This window comes from Solanum lycopersicum, chromosome 1 (genome assembly GCF_036512215.1).
Source record: "Solanum lycopersicum chromosome 1, SLM_r2.1".
Lineage (NCBI taxonomy): Eukaryota > Viridiplantae > Streptophyta > Magnoliopsida > Solanales > Solanaceae > Solanum > Solanum lycopersicum.
Window position 1 is genome coordinate 86837762 of NC_090800.1, and position 23109 is coordinate 86860870.

General features: G+C 32.2%; 2 protein-coding genes and 1 long non-coding RNA gene across 6 annotated transcripts; 1 reads left to right on the plus strand and 2 right to left on the minus strand.

The window, feature by feature from the left end:
* Positions 1 to 766: 766 nt before the first annotated feature.
* On the minus strand, positions 767 to 6121 carry LOC101262258 (probable receptor-like protein kinase At5g18500). 3 transcript variants are annotated; one of them, XM_026032971.2, is made up of 9 exons: positions 5888 to 6121; positions 5164 to 5244; positions 4076 to 4760; positions 3880 to 3984; positions 3589 to 3711; positions 3342 to 3512; positions 3035 to 3164; positions 1860 to 2072; positions 767 to 1303 (listed from the first exon to the last, which is right to left on the minus strand). In XM_026032971.2, the coding sequence occupies exons 3-9, from the start codon at positions 4738 to 4740 to the stop codon at positions 1184 to 1186; spliced, it is 1527 nt and encodes a 508-aa protein (XP_025888756.1). In that variant the 5' UTR covers positions 4741 to 4760; positions 5164 to 5244; positions 5888 to 6121; the 3' UTR covers positions 767 to 1183. The 3 variants fall into 3 exon arrangements, with proteins under 3 accessions (XP_025888756.1, XP_010313854.1, XP_010313851.1); XM_010315552.4 differs by lacking the exon at positions 5164 to 5244; XM_010315549.4 differs by lacking the exon at positions 5888 to 6121 and having other exon boundaries at positions 5164 to 5853.
* An 8312-nt stretch (positions 6122 to 14433) lies between these two features.
* On the plus strand, positions 14434 to 21399 carry LOC101250261 (serine/threonine-protein kinase haspin homolog). 2 transcript variants are annotated; one of them, XM_010315558.4, is made up of 15 exons: positions 14434 to 14608; positions 14698 to 14830; positions 14915 to 15004; positions 16213 to 16300; positions 16441 to 17036; positions 17656 to 17779; positions 17967 to 18076; positions 18463 to 18574; positions 18753 to 18845; positions 18927 to 18988; positions 19080 to 19210; positions 19298 to 19368; positions 19449 to 19501; positions 20184 to 20250; positions 20625 to 21399. In XM_010315558.4, the coding sequence occupies exons 1-15, from the start codon at positions 14593 to 14595 to the stop codon at positions 20742 to 20744; spliced, it is 1866 nt and encodes a 621-aa protein (XP_010313860.1). In that variant the 5' UTR covers positions 14434 to 14592; the 3' UTR covers positions 20745 to 21399. The 2 variants fall into 2 exon arrangements, with proteins under 2 accessions (XP_010313860.1, XP_010313868.1); XM_010315566.4 differs by lacking the exon at positions 20184 to 20250 and having other exon boundaries at positions 20625 to 21016.
* On the minus strand, positions 15321 to 22416 carry LOC112942174 (uncharacterized). Its single transcript, XR_003248207.2, has 2 exons — positions 22172 to 22416; positions 15321 to 15523 (listed from the first exon to the last, which is right to left on the minus strand). It is a non-coding gene; the product is annotated as an uncharacterized lncRNA (long non-coding RNA).
* Positions 22417 to 23109: the final 693 nt, after the last annotated feature.

Genomic DNA, 23109 nt, shown 5'->3' on the forward strand with positions numbered 1-23109 from the left:
TTTTATATATTTACATAAACAGATCTCTAAGAATTTATTCTATAGTTTCTTTTTCTAGTTATAAACCATCTTCATTGGTTCTCAACTAAAGAGTTGTGTGATTACTAATGCTATATTATTACAACAATGTAATTTCACTAGTGAAATTTGGTGAGGGCAAAGTGTACGTAGATTTTACCCACTTACCTTGGTGGGGTAGAGAGGTTATGGTTGTTTACAATAAATCTCTCTCAAAGTCAGGAAAATGTTAGTTATACTAACTTTAACTTATTTCGCACTCTAAAGATGAAATGATGTTTTAAGGGGTCTTCAGCCAAATGATTGCCTTCATCTTTAGTAGGGGGTAGATAGTAGTGAATGGTGATGGTGACTCCTATCAACTATTTGCAAACAGGAACTGTCAAGCATTAATAAAAATGCTAGCTCTTGCTTGTTGCTACGACATATTAAGGAAAAATCAATTGTTTCCTCAACTTGCATTACTAGGGTACAGCTGTTTTACCATAGTAGTACAAATCAGTACCAATTGAAGTAGGACCATCCAAACTAGCCTGTGAATCATCCAAACTATACTTTGGATGGCATCACATGAGTTTCCTTCACTTCTTTTTAATGTGATGGTAGCCGAGGCCAACTTGTGTGCATCATTGACTATTCCACCAGAAAAAAAGGTCACTCTTGAAACTGATTTTGCCTCTCACCAATTCATTAACTAGCAACTCTTCCTGTCAAAGCTTAGGCAGATGAAACAAAATCACAGTGCATATTTTGTTTCTGCTAGAATTTAAACCATGGTATTCACTTTAGAAGAAAATAAATTACAATACTACTTGAATAATGTTGAATACCGAAGCAAGAAATTCTTCTGTACACAAACCCCCGCCCCTGATTGCTTCCAGTTTAGTTACATGACCATTAAGTCCACAACAATTTACTCCCTATCTACTTTCATACAAGGAAAGAACCAAAATAAAGAAGAAAAAAACAAGATACAAATAAAAGATATTAAGAAAGAATAGAACCCTTGAAGGGAGAAGAAAAGTAGTCAATCTCTTCTGACCAACAATATACCAGCAGAAACAGTTCATCGTCCTACTCATTTGATCCCGTAGACTTTCATTATAATGAAAGCTTTGTTATGGCACACTTCTCATGAAAGACCAGAAAGATGTGTCTTTGATGGTTATACTTGATGGCTTCTTCTACTTTCAGACCTTGGATCTGGGTTGTCACTCTTGTCAGTGTCATAGTTTTGAGAATCACTCTCCCCGTTACCTGCTTGAGATCTTCGTTGCCTTCGATCCTGCATTGGAGAAAATGAAAATGATACTTAAGTTTCTCATTTCCTATGTGAATGAGTTGCTGCATTTCTGTTCTTACAGCTCTACAACAAGTTGAGCAATTGACAGATGAGATACTTTTGACGATGATATATTAGGCGTAGTTATCATTTGGTACCCTCTCTAGCTGATATCAAGATGACACACCAACAAGCAGCAAATATTGGTTGTGCTCACATGGATGTCTGTTCATCCTACCTTTATTTATCTACACCTCAGGAAACAAGTTAATCTAAAGAATGGTACCAACACCCCACCCCCACCCTCCATCAAGTGACAAAAGTTCCTACATAAGAAAAGAATGACCAAAAACATAAAGCCATATTCCTAAATTCTAGGAAGCAATGCAGATTGAATAAGAAGAAACTGCTAGTAAGCTTTGCAAAATTAACACATCTGTTCAAACAAAGACAGAATTTATTGGATCTATAACAGGGATCACAGTTAAACAAAATAAGAGCTTGAGGGTCCAAAACATGGCAAGAGAAGAAAAGAGAGGACACAAACACGGACACCAACCTCTCTTGGTATGGGATATTCCTCTGATTCAAGCATACGAACAACTTGGCTCATCTTTGGTCTCTTGTCAGAATCTGGATCAACACATCTCAGAGCAGTCAGAAGGGCTCTTTTGAGAGCTCTTGTTGGTGGCCTAGTTTCAATATTTGGATCTACTACTTCCTCAGAGCGCCTGCTTCCAACCATCATTTTCAACCAATCGACAAGATTCACCTGCAACCGCAAAAGTCTAATACTTTAAGAGTCTGTTTGTAGAGCAAAAACCAGAGTAGGATATTGGTATAAAAGAAGTGGCGAGGGAGATTGAAAAGGACATCAACATAAAAATTTAGAGGCTAAAATGAAAAACGGAGCAAATCCTCCAGTAGAACTCAAGCTCTCGTGAGAATTCTTACCGAGGTTGAAAAGATTCAGATGTGATTCTCCTAAAATCCATGTCATTATACAAAACTGTGGGCCATTGGTAGTGAAAGACCATAAAATTCAAATATTAACCAGCTTCTAGTCACCTTTCCTTTGGGCTTGATGGCGTGAGGTATGAGATTACTATTTATTACCAATTAATGGACAGACGGAAGATATACATACTGACCACACAAAGCACCAGATTAGGACACTAGACAGCTAAGTTGTAGTGAATGTGGTCTTGATATGTACAAAATATATTTCATTAAGGCATGGTGAAAGGAGATGAAAACCAACCAAATGTTGTCTCATAAAGAAACTAAGAAATAGCAGCATTACCATTTACCAATACTAGCTTTTTCTTCAGATAATGTAATGAATAGTGAACAAGTAAGGCTTTGCGTGGGATATTCTCTTAAACTATAATTCAGCAGAAGGCTGAAGTATTGAGCATGTTTTAAGCCAAGATCAATCGCTGGAATCAGGTGAGTTGGAATATCCTTCTCAAAGATTCATAGCATGTGAACATTGGTTATGGTACATGATATATCAAGACCAAGTAATCAGGAGAAAATTCAAGGGAAACTAAATAGAAAATGACAATGAGACAAATATCAGAAAACCAGCAAGGTGAGTATTAAGAAAGATCTTTTCTGCCATACATCTGGGCACAATCAGTTTTACAGCTTTTTCAATAATGAAGATGCATATAAGATATTTACATCAGTGTGCTAATTAGATTTAAAGTTAAAGGACGAAGGATAACAAACCTCTTGGGCAGGACGGCCATAGTCCACAGGATCTCTTCCTGTGATCGATTCTAACAACACTACCCCAAAGCTATAAACATCACTCTTTTCATTCAAGAGACCAGTATTTGCATATTCAGGAGCCACATACCTGTCAAATATTTGTAATGGTGTGAAATCATACAATACTGCTTAACTTCTGTTTCAACTTTTTATATCTTAAGAGTAATAAAACATGACACCAGAAGTTGAAGATTGTAAAGTCTAGAAGACCAGAACGTGAAGCAAGTCGGAATGGAATCAAAAGGAGCAGAAGAAAGAAACTAACCCAAAGGTACCCATGACTCGAGTTGTGATATGACTTTTACCAGCACCAAGCAGTTTGGCCAGACCAAAATCAGAGACCTTCGCATTGAAGTCATCATCAATCAATATATTACTTGATTTTATGTCTCGATGAACAACTTTGGGCTCAATATTCTCATGCAAATACGCAAGACTGCAAGAAAAGATAGCACATCAAGAGATCTGTATTATTCCAAAATAGATTTAAGCATTTAGCTGAATGAGCTTACGCTTTAGCTGTCCCAAGGAGAACCTTCATCCTAGCCTCCCAAGTGAGATACCCGTGGTGTCGCATAGCTCCATGAAGCCACTGTTCCAAATTGCCATTGTTGACATACTCGTAAACCAGCATCCTGAGATCATGAATTAGAACAGAGCATTTTCAAATGCTAAACAAGAAACAACTTAATACTCATTCAATAACTTCACATGCGCATGAAAGTAATTGAACAATCCAAAGCTTCATTTTCGTGTCCGAGAAATGGTATAAGACTATCATGGACTTCCATATAGGGAAATACCTGTGAGTTCCTTCAATGCAGTATCCTAGAAGGCGGACCAAATTTTTGTGACGCACGTGGCCAATGGCTTCAACCTCCACTTGGAACTCTTTCTCAGCTTGGCCTCTGGGACAAAGATTTTAAATTCAAACTCAAGCCGGCAACTAAAACAAAAGGACCAGTAAGGAAAGCATTAAATTTGATTTTATCAACTCACAGATTGTTGAGGAGCTTCTTAATAGCTACAGGTGTTCCATTAATCAAATTCCCCCGGTAGACAATGCCATATCCACCCTCACCGAGAATATTCTCCTTTGAAAACCGGCCTGTTGCAAGCTCAAGATCTCTCAATGTAAACCAGTGGCCCCAACCCAAGTGAGAAAACTCAGGTAATCCAGTTAGAGGAGAAGGAGCAGTTATTGGATGTGAATTATAAGCTTTATACATTGCACTTTTGCATGAACTCCCTTCTTCTCCTGATTGCGATCCACAACCTTCCTTGTCAACATGATGGAAGGAACCTGATTGACTGCTGTTATCTCCATTCTTTTTCCCCATTCCAAGATGAACCAAAACCTTATCTGATTCTTTATCACTGGTTTTGTCATGAATGGTAAGAAGAATTCCGTCTCGTGGAGAAAAATCATTTGTTGATACTTGCTCAACACGAACTTCTTTAATTTCCTTAGAAACTGAAGGTATTTGGCTGACAGGGAGATTGTCTGTACCTCTTCTCGACTTCCTCCGTAAAGTGAGATATAATGTCAACAGTAAGAGGATTACCACAATAAAAATTCCAACAAAAATTCCGATCAATTGCCAGACCTTGAGACCGAAAACAGCAGTTTTTTGGGATAATTCATCGTTTAGACTACCAGCCATATTCTAGGATGTCAACAGACCTATAAAAATAGAATAAATTGAATGATGATCGGCAACATGACACGAAAAACACACATCTAACACAGTGTAAGTAAAATCAAACCCAATATGTAACTGAAGTTCTAATTGCAACTCCAAGTCAAACAGAAAATATGAACATTTCCACACACACACTTACACTACCAATGAGTAGAGATCAAACCACAATAAAGCAAACAGCAAATTCATAAACTGGCCCAGTCAACCAAGAGATCAGATAACAAGATCCACTAACAGAGAATGTAAAGCAACACAAACAAATGCCCCTATGAAACCCCTGATGCCAATGTTGCTAATATAAAACAAGAAATGCAAAAACAATGGAAACACACAGAAATAAAGTTGATAACTTTAAGAAAGTTCACATTTTTATAATCCCCATACCTTCCTGAGATATTACCCAAAACCAAATCTTCAATGCCCAGATCTCAAGAACTCCATCATCATTAACCAATCCCTACAGATCTTGACCGAGAAAACCCCAAAATAGACAACGTCAAAATGACCCAATTCCAAGAACACACACAAATAAACCCTCTTCAGAATAACACAAGTTAAATAGCAAAACTAATATTACAATCTTGTATCTGATTCTTCACAGCATTGAGAGATTCAAGTCCAAATCTAAGCTGAGATGGTGTTTTCTTAGACCACCACCTGCCCCCCTCAACAGTAAACCAGATAACAACAACAAAAGTAGTAAATTTACAAAAGAGAGTAAAGATACATAGAATTGTAATAATGTATATGATTTATTTTTTTGTGGACAATTTTTTTAGCAAAGAAATATGACAGAGAAAGGAAAGGAAGGATGGAGTTATCAGTGGTAGGTGATGAGGAAATGCCTTACAAACAGTAAAAGGGAAGTCATGGAAGAGGTGGAAGGCAAACTCTTAGTTGGCACCCCCAACCCCTTTTTTTAATTTCTCATGAAGATGACTGATTATCAGAATTCAGAAAGAAAATAAAAAAGAAAACTTTACTGCCATTAACATACTAGTATTAGAAAAATCAAGACAAAATTATTAATAATATAAAAACAAGACAAATGTTATTATCATATATTAAAATTCTGATACCATAAGTTTGGCTTTTTTAGTTTTCTTACCAATCTTGGAAGAAGATAATCCACAGAGGTGATGTATTGTAATAGTGTGTACTAAAAGTAGAGTAACTTTGTACAGTCTTTCTTTCTTTTACTTACCTTTACCTCACTTGTAGGGAGGAAAGGATAGAAAGAAACAAGAAAAAGTTAGAAAGCAAATGACAGGCTTTGTTTTGGATGAGGGGAAGACACAATGTCAGTAACTCACTGACTTGGGGTTTGGGTGGATGACATCCTGGACTCTTGTGGACCAATTCAACAAGTTTTTCTTCAATTTTCAGGTTGTTACTGTTCCTGTTTTTCCAATGTCATGTCTTCTTCATTTTCGTATTTTCCTTTTTCTTAAAATTCTATTATTAAAATTGAACATTCATCAAACTTTATTTGCGATGTTACAATAGATATGTTATTATTATTTTATTGCTAATTACACAATGGAAATGTTATAGAAATAAAAAATAACGTGTACTCCATCTAAATTTGTATTAGGAATATGACATATCTAGAAGAAAAACATTTTAAAACGTAAATAGAAGATCTTTTTAAATTATTATTATCAAAATGTTCTTCTATAAAATGTAAAATAGTTTAAAATCTTATTAAATAAGGGTAATATAAAAAATATATATCTCAATAATTTTCTACTATCCAATTAGCATATGAATATTGAGTTAAGCTACTTCAAATAATGTGTAATGTATGTAGGGAGATCGGACATATATGATTTCAAGGCGAATCAAATACTAAATAATAATATAATAATGATCTCCATCCAATTGAGAGATTGAAAAAATTAATTGAGTGCAAAATTTATTTACAAGTCGTACCTTATTATTATCTTTAATGTATTTTAACTTACTATAAATTGAATCAATCCACCTTCATTGTAAATTATGAGCGTTTCTTTTAAGAAACTTGAAAGCATATTTCAATAGAGAATGTATACTTTCAATTTTGAGTTATTAACATTAAGGGATCAGTTGTTAACTGATAGTACAAATTAATATTTTATGAGAATATTCTCGAATTTTTAATTTAAATTTATTATTTTAATTGTTGAGTTATTATTATTGTAACGATAAAAAATTGTTATGAGCAATAAATATCATTTATTACACGTATAATTGCAAAAATTAGTGACCTATTTTTGGCACTATAGACTTAGCTGCACCCACCTTGTATTCCTAGAAAAAGTGATGATTAAACAAGTTAATTGATGCAACTAATCAAAAATCAGTCTTACAAAGTATGGTCAACAAACCCATTGTAGCCGTATAAAATTATATTAAAGAGGAAATGCTCCTCTTTTAATTTAATTTTTATTAATTATCAGTCTTACGAAGTATGGTCAACAAACCCATTGTAGCCGTATAAAATTATATTAAAGAGGAAATGCTCCTCTTTTAATTTAATTTTTATTAATTATTGAATGTGTTTATAGTTTGGCAAAGTATGAAAAAGAAATGAGGTTTGTGTCTCATACTATTAAAAACATTTTTCGTAAAATATTATTTTGACTTTTTTTTTATTTGATTAGTTTAAATTTTTTGAAATATATTTTTTAAATTAAATTTCTTTTCTCCTCAGATCTAATCAAAACGCTCATTCAATTTTACCTTGACTTACAACCCCAATTTGACTTAGGTTAGGGTTGGATTTCCGATTAACATCGAGATCGAAAGTTGAATTTTGAATCGACGTTAGGAGTCAAGACTTGGGTCATGACAGATGGACTTCGGATTGAGGTCAAACCCTGGATCTATCTCGGCAATCATGACAAGTTGGTTCTGAAATTAGGAATCGGATCGGGTTGGAAATTTTTTTTTAAAAAAAGTGAATTATTTAATTAACACCTAATTCACATGGACCAGAACTACACGAATTTAAAGGAAAAAAAGTCTGTTTTTCTTTTAATCTTCTTTAAACTGTCGGTTAGTTATTTTAAAATACTAATGCGGCTGATAATGAGGAATCTAATTTGCTTAAAGGACTTTAATGAGAGATAAAGGTTTTGCCTTGTAGTTGAAGCTAATAATAACGTAAATCATCATTATAAATATATGATAGAGAGAATGTATTACCCTAATTTATAAGGGACCTTGCCCTGCATTTGTGGGTTAGAAGAAATTTTATAAGGTTTTCCAGGGTCCCCTATGTCTCAAATTAAAAAAAATATATATTTGGATTAAAAGATAAAGAAAAATAATACTATCATGGTTTTGGCCAACCGCATTAACTTTGTTATGAATCACTATAATAAATAAATTATATCATTATTGTGATAGTCTTTGAAGGTACCTTCCATATATATAATATTCAATAATCAATAATTAATAATCAACAATCAATAATTCATCAGTTATAATTTGCCAAGTTGAACACAAATGTTCTATATTAGAAAAGTCAAACCAATTCTACTAATATTTATATTCTTACTTTTAGTTCTGGCAGAAAAAGAACAATTGTACTTTGGTGAACTAGTGATTTGAATTTATTAATTATTATTATCAGTGGGCAACTGTATTGTAATGTTAATTTCATTATTATTATTAGTATTAGTATTAGTATTATTGGTCAAAGAATCCACAATTTTACGATAATTATTTCTAAAGATGTATGGGCTATACCTACCTTGCTAATGCTACAGTTGGAATTTCTTGTTTTTCATACACCAAATGAGTTGATTTCTGTAGGAATATATATATTATTTCATGGTAAGTAGTTATGAAAAGAGGGAAATTATAGTTAAATCTTTATTTATGAAAAGATAATTGTCACTAAGAACCAATTAAGAAATAAGATTGCGGACGTTAATTACGGGTTAATCATATCCCATTAGTGGCAAGGACGGGATATACAGTCCTAAACCAAATTAAGCTTTTTATCATGCCTCTTCACAAAGTGTGGTAAACTTATCGATTCGGTCAAATTTAATAATTTCAACTAAAATTCTATAGAAAATTTGTGTTAAAAATATTTAAAAAATATTATTAAAAACTTTAACTTTATAATATTCAAATCTCAGTTTCATTCATATTGATAGGCTAATTATATTATATTAAGGAAAAAGCTCAAATATGTTATTTAACTTGAAGATGTTTATTTATGCCATCAGTTAAAAATTTAATTCATTTATGTAATTACCGTTCAAGAAAAGACTCATTTATGTCATTATTCTTTTATCAGTGGTTTTGTAAAATCATTTTTGACACGTGATCAATTATAATTCGGTCACTGCATTGATTTTTTTTTTAAAAAAATAAATTTATTCAGAATTTTGATTCTTTTATTTTTAAAATTGATGACGTGATCAATTATAATTCGACCACGTCATCAATATTTTAATAAAAAATCAAAAAAAGTTAATACAATTTTTATTTAAAAAATTGATGACGTGGCCAAATTATAATTGGTCACGTATCAAAAAAATAATTTTGCAAAATCACTTTTAAAAAATAATGACATGAATGAGAGCCTGTTTGGTTCAGCTTAAAAGCTGGTCAAACAGACTTAAAAACTGGTTTTTGACTTATTTAACTGTTTGACAATACTCAAAATAGCTTATTTTAAGTTTAAAAAAATTTATTTTAAGCCAAAAGTTAAAAGCTGGGGTAGGGGTGCTTTTTTTTTAGCTTATAAGCTGTTTTAAGTTGACCACATTTTTATGTTTTTTCCCTTAATATTTTTATACAATCTCCAAATTACCCATATAACCTTAATATCTCTTTCTCTATTTTTCCCTTTTCACGTTTGGCATAACAACTTCAACACTTTTATCCAAACGCATAACTGCTTATTTTAAAAATAAGTTTCAGCACTTTCAAAAGTACTTTTTTAAAGCTACTTTTATTAAGTCCATCCAAACGGGCCCTGAGTCTTTTCTTTATCAGTAATAACATAAATATGTCAAATTTTTAACGAATGATATATATAAGTTTTTTTTGAAAATTTGATAGTATATTTGAGCCTTCTTCGTTGTATTTATATTGAGGCCAATGTGTTCCTTTCGTTTATTGTCCTCCATTAAATTTCATAGTGCTTCTTTTCACATGATCCAACTTTTTCTCTCTTTCCCGCTTTAATTTTCACCCGGTCACATGATTTTTGTTCAATTTAAACTTTTAAATGATGAATTGAGTATTTGGTCAAACTCAGTCATCATAAAATTTACAATAAAATATATTACTGCTACACCCTCTATGCAGTTTTTTTTTCCTTTTCTTTAAATTGACTTTAAAATGTCAAAGTATGCTAGGTGAAATTCATTTTCTATAATTAAACTTAAAAGTTTACACTGAAACGACATGATAAATTGTACAAAAGTACGTAAAAGGTTCAAAGGTTTTTTTTTCCTCAAACAGTTTACCTTAAAATATAGGCAATCGTATAGGACAAAAAGTTTGGTACAATTAATTATAAATATTGAATCCGGGTAAATTTCTTATTTACTGTGTTCCAGCAAAAAATGCAAGGAACAACCATACCAAATTAAAGAGCTGATTACATTTAATTTTCGTGTTTTGTTAAATTAAATATAAATAGGATAATATTCTCTTGCTTACTTATCAAACGCTATAAAATAAGTGAAAAAAAATTCTTATCTTTAAAAAAATATATTTTCCTTTCTAACAAACATACCCGTGAAAAATTACATGATGGATCTTAAGCTTTTCCTCCAAGTGTTTTCCTTCTAGATGCCATACCTTATTTATTACCTTTGTCTCTTCTTAAGACTTTTCACCTAAATTTTTGAGAAAAAAAAGTTGTGAATGGGGAAATATGTTTAGGACTTTAGGTAAAGTAATAAAAATAATGATTACCAAATAGATTGTCAAAAATTCTTTGGGACAAAAGAGGTTATTAAATCAATGTTGCTATTAGGATTCGACAAAGAAATCCCACCAATTAAGACATTTTGCCACATAAATAATCAGTAATTAATTAAAGTCAACTTTATAATTTAGTGTTAGCAAAAGTCCATTTAACTGCAAAATCACATTTTGATTCTCAGTTCTCAACCTTCCAGAAATAAAGAAACAGTTTTTTCATGTTGAAAAGTTAATACCAATTTTTCTTCTTTCATTCTAATCAATTAATAATTCCCACGTAATTATTTAAATTAGAAATTGAATATTATAATCTAGTTATATTAAGTGTGGAGTTTGGTTGTTGTTAATTTATGCATAACAATTTTTTAAAATTCCTAATTACGGAAGTGTCATGTTACAAGCGGTTTCCTCCAACAACTAAATACATTAATATAATAAGCAATGTTCTAATCTCACTTTATACTCGCAGAATCAAAGTTATTACTATTTTTAAAACACGTTTTTGGAGAAAGGAAATATATTCATTCTTTTTGTAATATTTATTTCTAAGCTGTGTCCACCTATTAATACAAGTATAAATATATAAATATATAGGCATGGTTCTGGAACTTCAGAATTTCTTAATTAAGGGTGGTTTAGACATATAATATGAAATCAGATTAATATAAAGTTGAAATTGTGTTTTGATATCTTATATTATAGTATGTTTACATGGAAATTTCATGAGTAACGAAAATTATCAAAATTTCTTCAAATTCTTATTAATTAAATCATTGTTCATAAATAAAATATTAGAATATCATAATAAGGTTTTGCATTGTAAAATCATATATCTCTATGTTTTGGTTATAAATAAATGTTTGTAATTTCACACTTTCGATCAGACATAATCTTATAAAAATCCACTAATCACTAGGCATTGTTTTTTTGGAGAAATATGAGTATGAAATCATAATTTCAAATTATAATCCCAAACTAAATCATGTTCAAATGCTAATTTCATATTATTTTTAAGTATAATTACGTTTAGTAACTCTTTCTCTCTATATATATGATGAAGGTTTATTTTGAGCAAAGTGGTGCTCCTTTACATAGGGATATGACTTGTAGACGGAATATCCATTAATGGTTACAAGAAATATCACTTTTATTGTGATTAATTACATTAGATTAGATGTTGATTGAAGGAGACAATGAGATATTACTGGGACATATTCATGGATTGTCTTGCTAATTATTGGATTTGCATAATTGATCATGTTTGATCTTAACCGTACGAACACTTTCTTTGGTAAGTGAATTGTTTTCTCTTGTCACATTTTCACATCAAATCATATATATATATTCAATTTTTTGCAAAACGTATATATAAGTAGTGGATGTTTGATTTAGCAGTTGACACACTCACACATCTTGAAAAGTATTGTCATATATAAATGGTATATCACTCTTGCGGATGGGAAATAAAAATCATGATTTTAAATTAATATTTGAATATGTGATTTGAAATTTCAAATCTTAAAAAATTTCAATTAAATTTTGACTCTTAAATTTATATTTTGTAAAAAATATTTAATATTCTAAATTTTGCAAAAAAAAGTTAATATGATTTCCATGAAGAGATTATACGTCGTGTGAAATAATTATATTAAAGAATAACTAGATCATACTATTGTTGACTAATAAATTTTTATAAATTTGTGTGTGTTTAAATGTTTGTCATTTCAAATATTTAATATTAAAACGTATATGAGTATACATGATTTATCAACTTGACACTCTTGAATATTTTGATATCTTATTAATGAACTATAATTTGCATAGGATTTCATTAGATTTAAAAAAAAAATTAATAGCTTTCGCAATTTTTTTGCAATATATATTTTTTACACAGAAAAATACAATTGAAAAATATAAATTTGCATATTAAAACAAATTTTAATTTTATATTTATTTAATTTCATATCGTTCATCCAAATGACCACTAGTAATCCTTAGGGACGGAATAATGGATTGGGATCTACTAGAGTTGGGATGGAGTAATAAGTATTCATCCATTCTTAATCAAGATGTATCAGGTTTGAGCCCTCTTGGGTACAAAGTCGTATTTGTTAGAGAACACTTTATTTCCTGAATATGAAACTTAATGATACGAATCCAAATTTAATTAGATTTTGATATAAATATCGAATATCAAATAAAAAAAAAAAGGAAATGTGGCTATAAATTCCCTTACAACAAAACGTGTGGTCCGTGGGACATATGTTACGTGGAAGTGTCATAATCTATTATGCTTTTTATGACATAATTTGTGAATATTAACATACCAGATACAAGAAAAATAAATATAAACTTATAACCTGAGAAGATGTTATTTGTTAATTTAATTTTACAACTTATTTGGACCACTTATTTATCACTGAAAATATCGAATGATAAAAATTAAAATCACAAATTTAAAGGGAATAAATTAGAGATAATTATGTAATTATACAACTTATAATAACATGATCTCTAAAAATCTTTTCCATTTGAATTCATTACAAAATTCCCTGTTTCCTTAATACATCACTCAATCTCTATCAAATAAATTACAGTTTTGTTTATGCACAATGTATGTAGTATAAATATTATTGTTGATACATAGTCTTAATTAATTCAAACTTAAATCAATCTGAATTTGATTTATACTTACATATATGATACATAACTTATGTATCATATGTTACGTGATAGAAAAAAAAAAGCAATTTGATACACTAGTTTTAAAAAGGGGCAACTTTCACCAATATAGCAAATAAAAAATTTATATTTGTATGCTATAACAAAGTTTGCATGATTGCGCTCCATAGCAAACATAGAAACTGTATAATTCTCTATACATATACAATTATATAATTCGTTGGCCTAAATTGTATAAGTCGCTGGCCTTTTTCGCTGCAATTGTATGATTCGCTATCCTATTTCACTGCAATTGTATAATGCACAATTGTACAATTCACTGCCTATTTCTCTGCAATATTTGTATAAAAATTGTTTTGCATACAATTAATCGAAGTAAAATGTATGTATATTGCATAATTATAAGTGTATAGGAAAAGGATATATGTTTTTCTCTCGCTTTATACAAAAACAGAAATTCAATTTATACACTTTTGTTGTATAAAGCGAGAGAAAATTGTATTTCACTGCAATTGTATAATTCGCAATTGTATAATTCATTGACCTTTTTCGCTGCTGTATTTGTATAAAATTTGCATTTGTCTACAATTGAATTGTAGTAAAATGTCTGTAAATTGTATATTTATGTGTATAACCACGAAGATATATGTTTTTGCATGTGTATACACAATTTTCTCTCGCTTTATACAAAACAGAAACACAATTTATACACTTCTGTGTATAAAGCGAGAGAGGCGAACAGAGGGAGAGTGGCGAGCAAAATTTTTGGGAGAGAAGCGACTGACAAACTTTGGCTAACGTTTGCTATGAAGCACAATTAAATCAAACCATAGCTACTCTATTTATTTTCAGGTTATTAGTTTGCAATTATCCCTTTAAAAAATCATTGATTATTATAATTTGGAAAAAATTCAAAAGATAGTATGTAATTATTGGGTTTCTATACTTTATACTTAGTTGGCTAAGAAAGAAAAGGGGTCTGTGCAAATGTTTCCTAATGTTCCAGTCTATAAATATGACGAGCCCATTAGTCTCTTTGTCAAACCCGAAGGTTTGTTTCTCTTCCCGCTCAATCGCCCAACTTTCAAAATTTCTGCACACTTTCTATATTTCCCAGAAATTTCTGCTTATTTAGAACTGCAGTGACAAAGACATTTGCAACGTTACAATTGTAAGCTTCAAAATTGGCATATCATCATGACTTCACGATCAGGTATAGGGCAAAAATTTCTTCATTCTACAATTAATTTTTCATCAAGATTCGATTCTCAGGGTACTAATACGCTTGAATTTGAAACGCAGTTGATTTGTGGGCAGAACTCATAGCTGCTGAACAACAACACTTTGATCGTTCCTCTCAACAAATTCAACCAAATATTGCTGTTGTATATCGGCGGCAAAAGCCCCATAGTGTTACCCCCAAAGTTGCCGAAGGGTTCTCTATTTTTTTTTATCATTACCTAGGATTCTATTTGTTGGTTTGGTGGTTCCTTGACGTCTTACTTTGATTTGTTTTCAGGAGGCAATCGACTTCGAATTCGGGTAATGAAAACCGGTTGAGTTTTCTACCTGTTAAACGAATCAGTTGGAATCGTTCCCTTTCCACCAGGTTTTGTCTTTTGCCCTAATTTGTATTTTTTACTCTAAATTTCTCATTGACAATACTTCTTTTACAAAATTGGTATCAAGATCAATCTTATTGGATATACTTAAAAGGATTATGCCTGTAGTGGATAGGGATGCTGTTGACTTGCATGCTAGGCTTATCAAGATAGTTGTACTTGTGTTCATTCAGGCATAAGTTTTCTTAAGTTTTCTTGTGACTAACTTATTAGTACAATTTTTAATAGATTAATTAGTTCACCTTTTCAAACAATTATATTATCTATAATTTCTTGATTAAGGGGGAGCTGAAACAAAGTTAATCCACCAATTAATGCCAGAAGTATTAAGATCAAGGTTATATTCTAATAAGAAAACCAACAAAAGGGAAGAAGAATGTGTAAAATCATTTGTCAAGCATTAATCTAAACGATCAACTTTTTTTTAATTTTAAGAGTCTGTTCTTGGGATGAAATAACATGGACTCTTTTAGTATAGCAGACCCCACAACCTGCTCCTTTCCCACCTGAAAAAGAACAAAAGGGAGACTAAAAAGGTAAGAGAAAAACAAAAATTTGTAGCTATGTCAGCAAGGTTCTCAAATAAGGATGCTTATGCATTGTGGCTCTATATAGTGTTTTACATGCATATAACTTATCCCCTCCTAAGAAGTTGCTTATCTTTCCAGTTGCTGCATAACTTGCTATCAGCTGATTTGTTATGAGCAATTTTCTCTAACTTTTTGATCATTGTTAATAATCTGGTGTCCATTAAGCTTCTGAGTTTTCAAATCTTATCATGTTTTTGTGTAATATGACGACAAACAATCAGTATTTCGAGGAATATGCCTTTCCTGTGTGATGCTAAAGGCTGTGTAAGTTTCATATATTATTTTAGCAGAGCCCTTGTCTCCAGCATAGCATCCAGGCAGATTTAAAATGTATAATATATCTTTGATGTTCGTTTTATGTAGTAATAAAGCTTTTCTGATAGGCTAATTCAACTAGAAACGAGCTCTTTCATAATTGAGAATTCAAAAGGTGTTCGAGAATGGGATTCTAGAAAATGTAAGCTTACTGGCAGAAACATATTGCCAGAACAATACAAAGTAAAAACAAGATGTTTTTGTCTCTTGCAAAGAGAAGTTGTTGTAACTCCCATTACTTCCACTTTCGTCTTATGTAACAAGATTTTTTCCCTTTATTTTGTTGACAGGGGGAGAACCAGTATTGCTGCTGTATGTGCCGAAATACATCCTCCACAAAGGAAGCCTGGTCGAAAAGCAAAACCACCTCTTCCTAGAGTAAGTTGTTTAAAAACTTTAGGAACTCCCACAAATCCATGTTTTACTTGTTTGTTTTTCCCAAAGGCATCAGCTAGCTAATAATTTGATTATCATAAACAGTCACACGTTTGGTATTTCTAATTCTTCATACTTTGTAGGGTAAAAATGTTGAAGCTCCGAACTATGATAAGGAGCGAGCATATTTTCAAGAAGTTGATGATTTTGAACTAATGGTGGAAAGCCCCTCCCCAAACAAATGCAGTACATGGACTGTGGGCATCCAAACTGATGACATTGTTATATCACGCCTGTCCTCAGTACTACAGAAATGGTTGATTTCTAAGAGACTTAACGATTCCTATGCACCTCCCGCTTCATTATCGAAGATATTAGAAACCCCAGCCTCACGCAAAGAATCTGCTATCAGATTTATTTATGGATCCTCAACTGCAAAAACCCCAGAGAAAACATCATTGCGAATTCTTTCTGGTTTGTACTCCAGCCAGAATAAACACATTGGTTTTACAAATGAAGATGTGTCCAGAGAGCAGCCTTTATCAGAACAAGGCATTGGAGAAATATGTCCCATGGATGAGGAAGGTTGTGAAGATATCGATGTAGCTGTTAGTAAACTTTCTCTGACTTCCAGGCCTTCTTCAGTGGATGGTCACACTTGGGATCCATTTTTGGCTCTATTGGCAGCATGTGGACAGTCTGCCCCTTTAACATTATTGGAGATATTATCAAAGTATTGGTGCGGCTCCTATGACCCTTCCACTTCTTTACTACTTTGTGTAATCGAGTATCATCTTAGTCATATCTTTCTTCTTGGTCGAATTTTTACTGTCTTTTTGGTACTTGTGGAGCAGTGGGGTTAACTGAATTTTTGTTTTAGCTGATACAATGATCACCAAGACTGTTAACTCTTCCTTTTGAAAAACTTTAGCCAGGAATACACAAATAATTTATAGTAGCAAGAATGATGTTGTTACCTTGGTACTCTTAAGAATGCATATCTGCCTGAGGCTGCTTAATTCTAAACCTCCTTTTTTAATTCCTTTGGTAATAATGCTCTTCAAATCATGCTTTTGAACCATGTACTTAAGAGAGATGAATATCAACATCGATTCCCTTGGCTGTACCTTTAGTATTATTATGAACTCATGTACTTGGGGCTCTCTTTTTGGTGCATATGATCCTTAGCTTTGAAATATATCTAAATGGTTGTTTAGTTAATACTTGATCAATCAGTATCCATTCACTTTCATGGAAATTTCAATTTCATATTTTTGTTGGCAGTAGACTTAATTCAGTCTGATCTTGCTCTTAATCTTAACTTCTCTAAGCATCCAATTTTGCAAAATTGTACTCAGTGAGACGCAAACAATTGCCAAGGTTGGAGAAGGCACATTTGGGGAGGCATTTAAGGTTGGCGAAAATGTCTGCAAAATTGTCCCATTTGATGGAGATTTCCGAGTAAATGGAGAATTACAAAAGGTATCCAGTTCAATTATGTTTCTTGTGCAATTGAATAGGCTCCAATTTTATTAAATTGAAATATGACCCAAGTAACTTGCATCAGCAAACTAAAGTTAGTGCAGTGGATGATCATAGGATCAACAACTGATCTTCTGAAAATATTTAAGTTACTCTGATTTGAAATCTGTGCACTGATACATTTCAGAAATCAGAAGAGCTACTTGAGGAAGTCATACTCTCTGGCACCCTTAATAGCTTAAGAGCTCATGAGGGTCATCTCCTGAACTCCTGTTCCACCTTTATACAGACAATGGAGTAAGTTCCACTTATTAGTCTTCCAGCAAATTTGCAACTATTTAGTCTTCTTCTGAACCTCTGTTTCAAGACAAAAGCTATGTTTAGGAACGTCTAAAGGTCTTATCTGATCAATCTTCCTGTTTGGTTTAAACTTATGCATAACCTCAGAATCTGTTCATGTGAACTACTACCTCAGCTACTTAATGAGAAACAGTTTTATAGAAACCTTATCTGTAATAAGTCTTGAAATAGGCATCCTTATATAACTGTCACCTCTAATGACTGATGAAATTGAAGCTTCTCCTGCATGCTGTTATTTGCACTCTCCATTGTATACTATTTCTTAGAATAAGAGATTACTAATAGTTGACCACTTATGTACAATTGATTTTACCTTTATGCAGCATGAGGGTGTGCCAAGGCCATTATGATGCATCCCTATTAAAAGCATGGGAAGACTGGGATGGGAAGCATGGTTCAGAAAATGACCATCCTAAGGAATTTCCAGAAAAGCAGGTTCCTAGCAAAGCAAATTTACTTCTTTACTCCTAATTGCCAATAGTTGCCTCCCATTGTCATCTGTTGTTTGAGTGGATCTTGTGTCTAGATAGACCGGTACTTTTGTTGCAGCTAGAGGAAATTACTTAGAGAACTTTTAAGTGTTACTGACTAAACCATTACATACCTTCTATAGTGCTATGTTGTATTCGTTCAAGAACATGGAGGAAAAGATCTTGAAAGTTTTGTGCTGTTAAACTTTGACGAAGCCAGGAGTTTATTGTCCCAGGCAAGTGATTTCATATTTTTCTTTTGGCATTGTCAGCCTAATATCTCTTTCATTATCTTGACTGCAAAATCTGAACTCCAGGTAACTCTTGCTTTGGCTGTATCTGAGGCTGCATACGAATTTGAGCATCGTGATTTGCACTGGTTTGTTTTCCATGCAATGATTTGTTTCAACATGTTTTACAATCTAGAGTTCGAAAATGCTTTTCTGTGCGTAACAATTTTCCTATCACAGGGGAAATATTCTACTAAGTCGGAAAGGGTTAGATACAGTGCAATTTACTCTTGAGGGAAATGAAATACATGTCAGAACATATGGATTATTGGTTTCAATAATTGACTTCACTCTTTCAAGGATAAATACAGGTGTTCACTCTTTCTGTTTCTCTCTTCACAATCCTGTGCTTGAATTGATTAGAGATTCTTATCTCTGTAAATACATACTGATCACAGGTGAAGACATACTTTTTCTGGACCTGTCATCAGACCCCGAACTCTTTGAAGGTCCAAAAGGAGATAAACAGGTATGAAGCCAAAGAAGTCCCATGTATCTTAGGTGTTTTGATGCATATTTGTATTTCATAGTTTTTTGGCATGTTTGCAGTCTGATACATACAGGAAAATGAGAGATGTCACAGGCGAATTTTGGGAAGGAAGGTATAAATACTAGCCCCTTCACTTGCAAGTAACAAATTGTTTCAGAGATAGCAAATTGCCTTTGATTTATCACAATAGTGTATTTTCTTCCATTTTAAAGTTTATGATCAGTCCAAAAATGTGTTTGGACGTTGGATGTTTGGAATTCACCACTAAAATAATAACCTATTTTGTGAAACCTGCTGTCAGAGAATTTGAATTGGATCAAAATTACAACTGTGTAAATTTTTTGTATGTAATCAGCTAGCTTTTTCTATGACCACTGGCACACAGTAAAGGTTGTCAATTTTCTAAATAAAGGAAAGTCGGAAACCATCACCATGAAAGGGTTTCCTGTTTAATGGTGTTTCATGTCTTACTATCCATGGAATTTTTGGTCGAGATTCAGAAGCACAAACCCATAAAAAGATCTAGTACTATAGCATTTGTATGCTTTAGAGTTGACTGCCAAAGAAGGATCATGCTTGTTTTTTGTCATAACACTGGTCTGTTTGGTTATAACACTTGTTGATAAGTGTAGTAGCTTTTTATTATGGTGTGGCTGAATTTGAGACCTAAGCTCTCTAGCAGCTAAGAAGTATTCTTTGTCATGCAAAATCCCGAAGTCTTTAGCGACTGGATTATTTGTCTACGGATATTGACCTTTTTGCCTTAAATTTATTTATTTATTTGTGGTCGACAGTTTCCCCAAGACAAATGTGCTATGGCTACAATACTTGGTTGACATACTGCTGCTAAAGAAATCATACGTGAGTATTAACGATGTTGATTCCATATTATTCGTTACCACCTCATTGAAACTGTATAGTATTATGGATGGGGTATGTCCTCATTTTATCCAATTGGCTTTCTGTTCCTAATATATGCTGCAATATGTCCGTGTAATTGCTGCAATTTCAGCTGCATGCAGTTTGCCATTCTATTAGTTGATTTTGACCATGTAGTTCTATCCTCTTCAAAACAGAAAAATGAAAAACAAAATCAAACAAATCGGTCAATCTCCTTCTATTACTATCATTTGTCTGATAGTCTGATACTTGATAATTGGGGATTCAAATCAAGCTCATAAAATATTCTTTTTTGATTCAAATTTAAATGGCCTAAATCTTTTAAACTATTGAAGGAAAGGAGCTCCAAAGATGAGAGGGAGCTACGTTCTCTGAAGAAGCGTCTACATAGCTATGGTTCTGCAAGAGAAGCAACATCGGATGTTTTCTTTTCTGACTTAATCATTAACCTCTAGCATTGATTGGCAAGAATCCCTCAAGAAACAAAGGTATTTGCTTTGCGACTATGCTCTTCTTCCAGGAATCTGAAAGTGTACTTTACTATAGGATGTTTTTGTATCAAGAAACCAACTTGGTTTCCCATGACAAGCACTAGAAACAGGAATATCTTTCCTTTCCTTTACTTTCTTGTCTTCATTTTATTTAATTTTTCTTCTGTATTATATTTTGGATTATAAATGTAATGTTAAAACCCCTTAGTCCATCCCTATTAGTTGGGATATGATAAGCATCCCTGTGTGCTAGCCAAATATGGAAAACGATTTTTCCCATCTGTCTAAGCCTTGATGGTATAGTTATCTGTCTATATGTCAGTAAGAGCAAGTTCGTTCGGACACTATTGTTATCAAAGAAGAAAAACCATTGCCCTTTAGCATCTGCAGTGACCAGCCAAACATCAACTGTACCAAAGGATCAACTTAGTAATGTTTTTATCCTTTAAACCATAAACTCTTCATGCTGTGTCCCAGAAGAAGTGGACATACAGCTCATGCAGACAATGCCTATCATCTTTTTTCTCCAAAACTTTTGTTTTTCTTATTTATATTTTATTAATGCCTGTATGCTTGATGCTACAACTTGACAAGAAATCTATTGTAATTCTTCTCTTTATGGCAAATTGTATCAGCAGTCACAAAGTTCAAACTTGAACTTTTTTTATCACTAACAATTTTATAACTGCAGGATTAGTGGGACACTTATCTTGACTTTTAACCCTTATCTATAACATACACACTTGTATCACTTATCTCGAAATTTTATTTAATTGACTAAACATACTTATGTAGGATGACTATAACACTTGTGCCGATATATCAAATTGGAAAGCAAAATAAAGAAAAAGCAAGTAGAATGTTGTATGTGGTTGTTGCTTTATATCTTTCCTTTTTGTAAAAAAAAGAGTGAATAGACAAATTTGTTTATTGAATTTAAATGGGCTGATCAAATCTTTTCAGCTGTGGGATGACTCAGATTTAATGGATTCACATGGGAATGGATCCCTTTGATTTGACATGATAAAAAATTCATATCCAAACAACTAGAGCAAAAAGAGTAGCCGAACCTTTGTTGATCATAAAGTTTTATCTTTCTTCTTTTTTTTTTGTTAAAGGAGACCCAACCCAGCACATGTATTTCTGGACTATAAATTATAGTCCAATGATCCTAAAGCAAATGCACTAATTCTTGATTATCATATTTTATTTTGATCGTCTTCTTTATTTCTTTCTATAATTTTTTCACTTTTTTCAGGATTCAATGTTTCGATAAGTCAATAACATTTAAAGAAAAAAGCTCGATCATTTTACATAATTTTTTAAAATATTATACATACACATAATAAAAAAATTAAATTGATAGATAGAGGAGAGAATGAGCTTGTGACCTTATAATTTGTTTGATGCTCTTAAGCCTGCCTCATGCTATAAGCTAATTTTGAACTTCACTTTTATCCCTATAGAAATAGTAGGATAAAAGACGATATCCAAAATTGACTTTGGGTTTGGCAAAAGGCCTCATCTCTAAGAGCCCGTGAGGCATGTTTCAATCTTCGCCTTTGTTAGTAATGGAAACTTACTTATCTTTTGATCAGATTTTTTGAGGTTGCTACTTTCTATTGAAGTAGGTCCCAAACGCCTAACTTCACATTTCTTCATTTTTTATTAAAAATTTCAGTTTCAAACTTGGAAAATATGCATAAATTTTTTTTGATGAGTGTTTTATCCCTTTAGTGGTAATGTCTCGCACAAATCTAAATTAATTGAGTCAATAGGCTTAGAATATAAGATCCCCATATATATATATATATGGTTAATCCAAAAAAGAAATATATATATATATATATAAGATGATGATGCTGTTAATGTTTGATGCAGTTTTATGTGTATAAATGTTAGAAGAATGTATGCATGTTTATATGAGGACAAATTGAATTTGAAAAACATAGTCGTTTGCTTTGTCAAGAAAAGGAGTAACAGATAAAAAGGCAAACAGAAAGTGTCAGCAGATCCACTTCCTCCAAAACATAAATCTCATATTATCTTTGACCATTTTAAAATTATTTTTTTCTTTTTTATTTGCATGTAATTTAACTTTTCCTTTTGCAAAGCAGAAATGTGGATTTTGAGGTGATTAAATTGAATCTGGACAGGGGCATCCCACGATACTATCGTACATAGCCTCCTTTATGTAGACTTGGACTACTACAGCTTATTCTAAGATAACGTTTGGTCATAGATTTCTAAATATTATTTGAGTGAAAATTTGGATGAAATTTCACCATGTGTTTGGCCATAAAATTTGGAAAATATATTTCACATTTTT

Coding starts and splice junctions, on each gene's coding strand:
- LOC101250261 (XM_010315558.4), top strand. Junction 19,369..19,448: donor GTCCAAAAGGAGATAAACAG/GTATGAAGCCAA, acceptor GCATGTTTGCAG/TCTGATACATACAGGAAAAT. Junction 20,251..20,624: donor TGCTGCTAAAGAAATCATAC/GTGAGTATTAAC, acceptor AAACTATTGAAG/GAAAGGAGCTCCAAAGATGA.
- LOC101262258 (XM_010315552.4), bottom strand. CDS start 4,740: ATGGCTGGTAGTCTAAACGATGAATTATCCCAAAAAACTGCTGTTTTC. Junction 3,985..4,075: donor AAGAAGCTCCTCAACAATCT/GTGAGTTGATAA, acceptor TCTTTGTCCCAG/AGGCCAAGCTGAGAAAGAGT. Junction 3,513..3,588: donor CTCCTTGGGACAGCTAAAGC/GTAAGCTCATTC, acceptor CTTTTCTTGCAG/TCTTGCGTATTTGCATGAGA.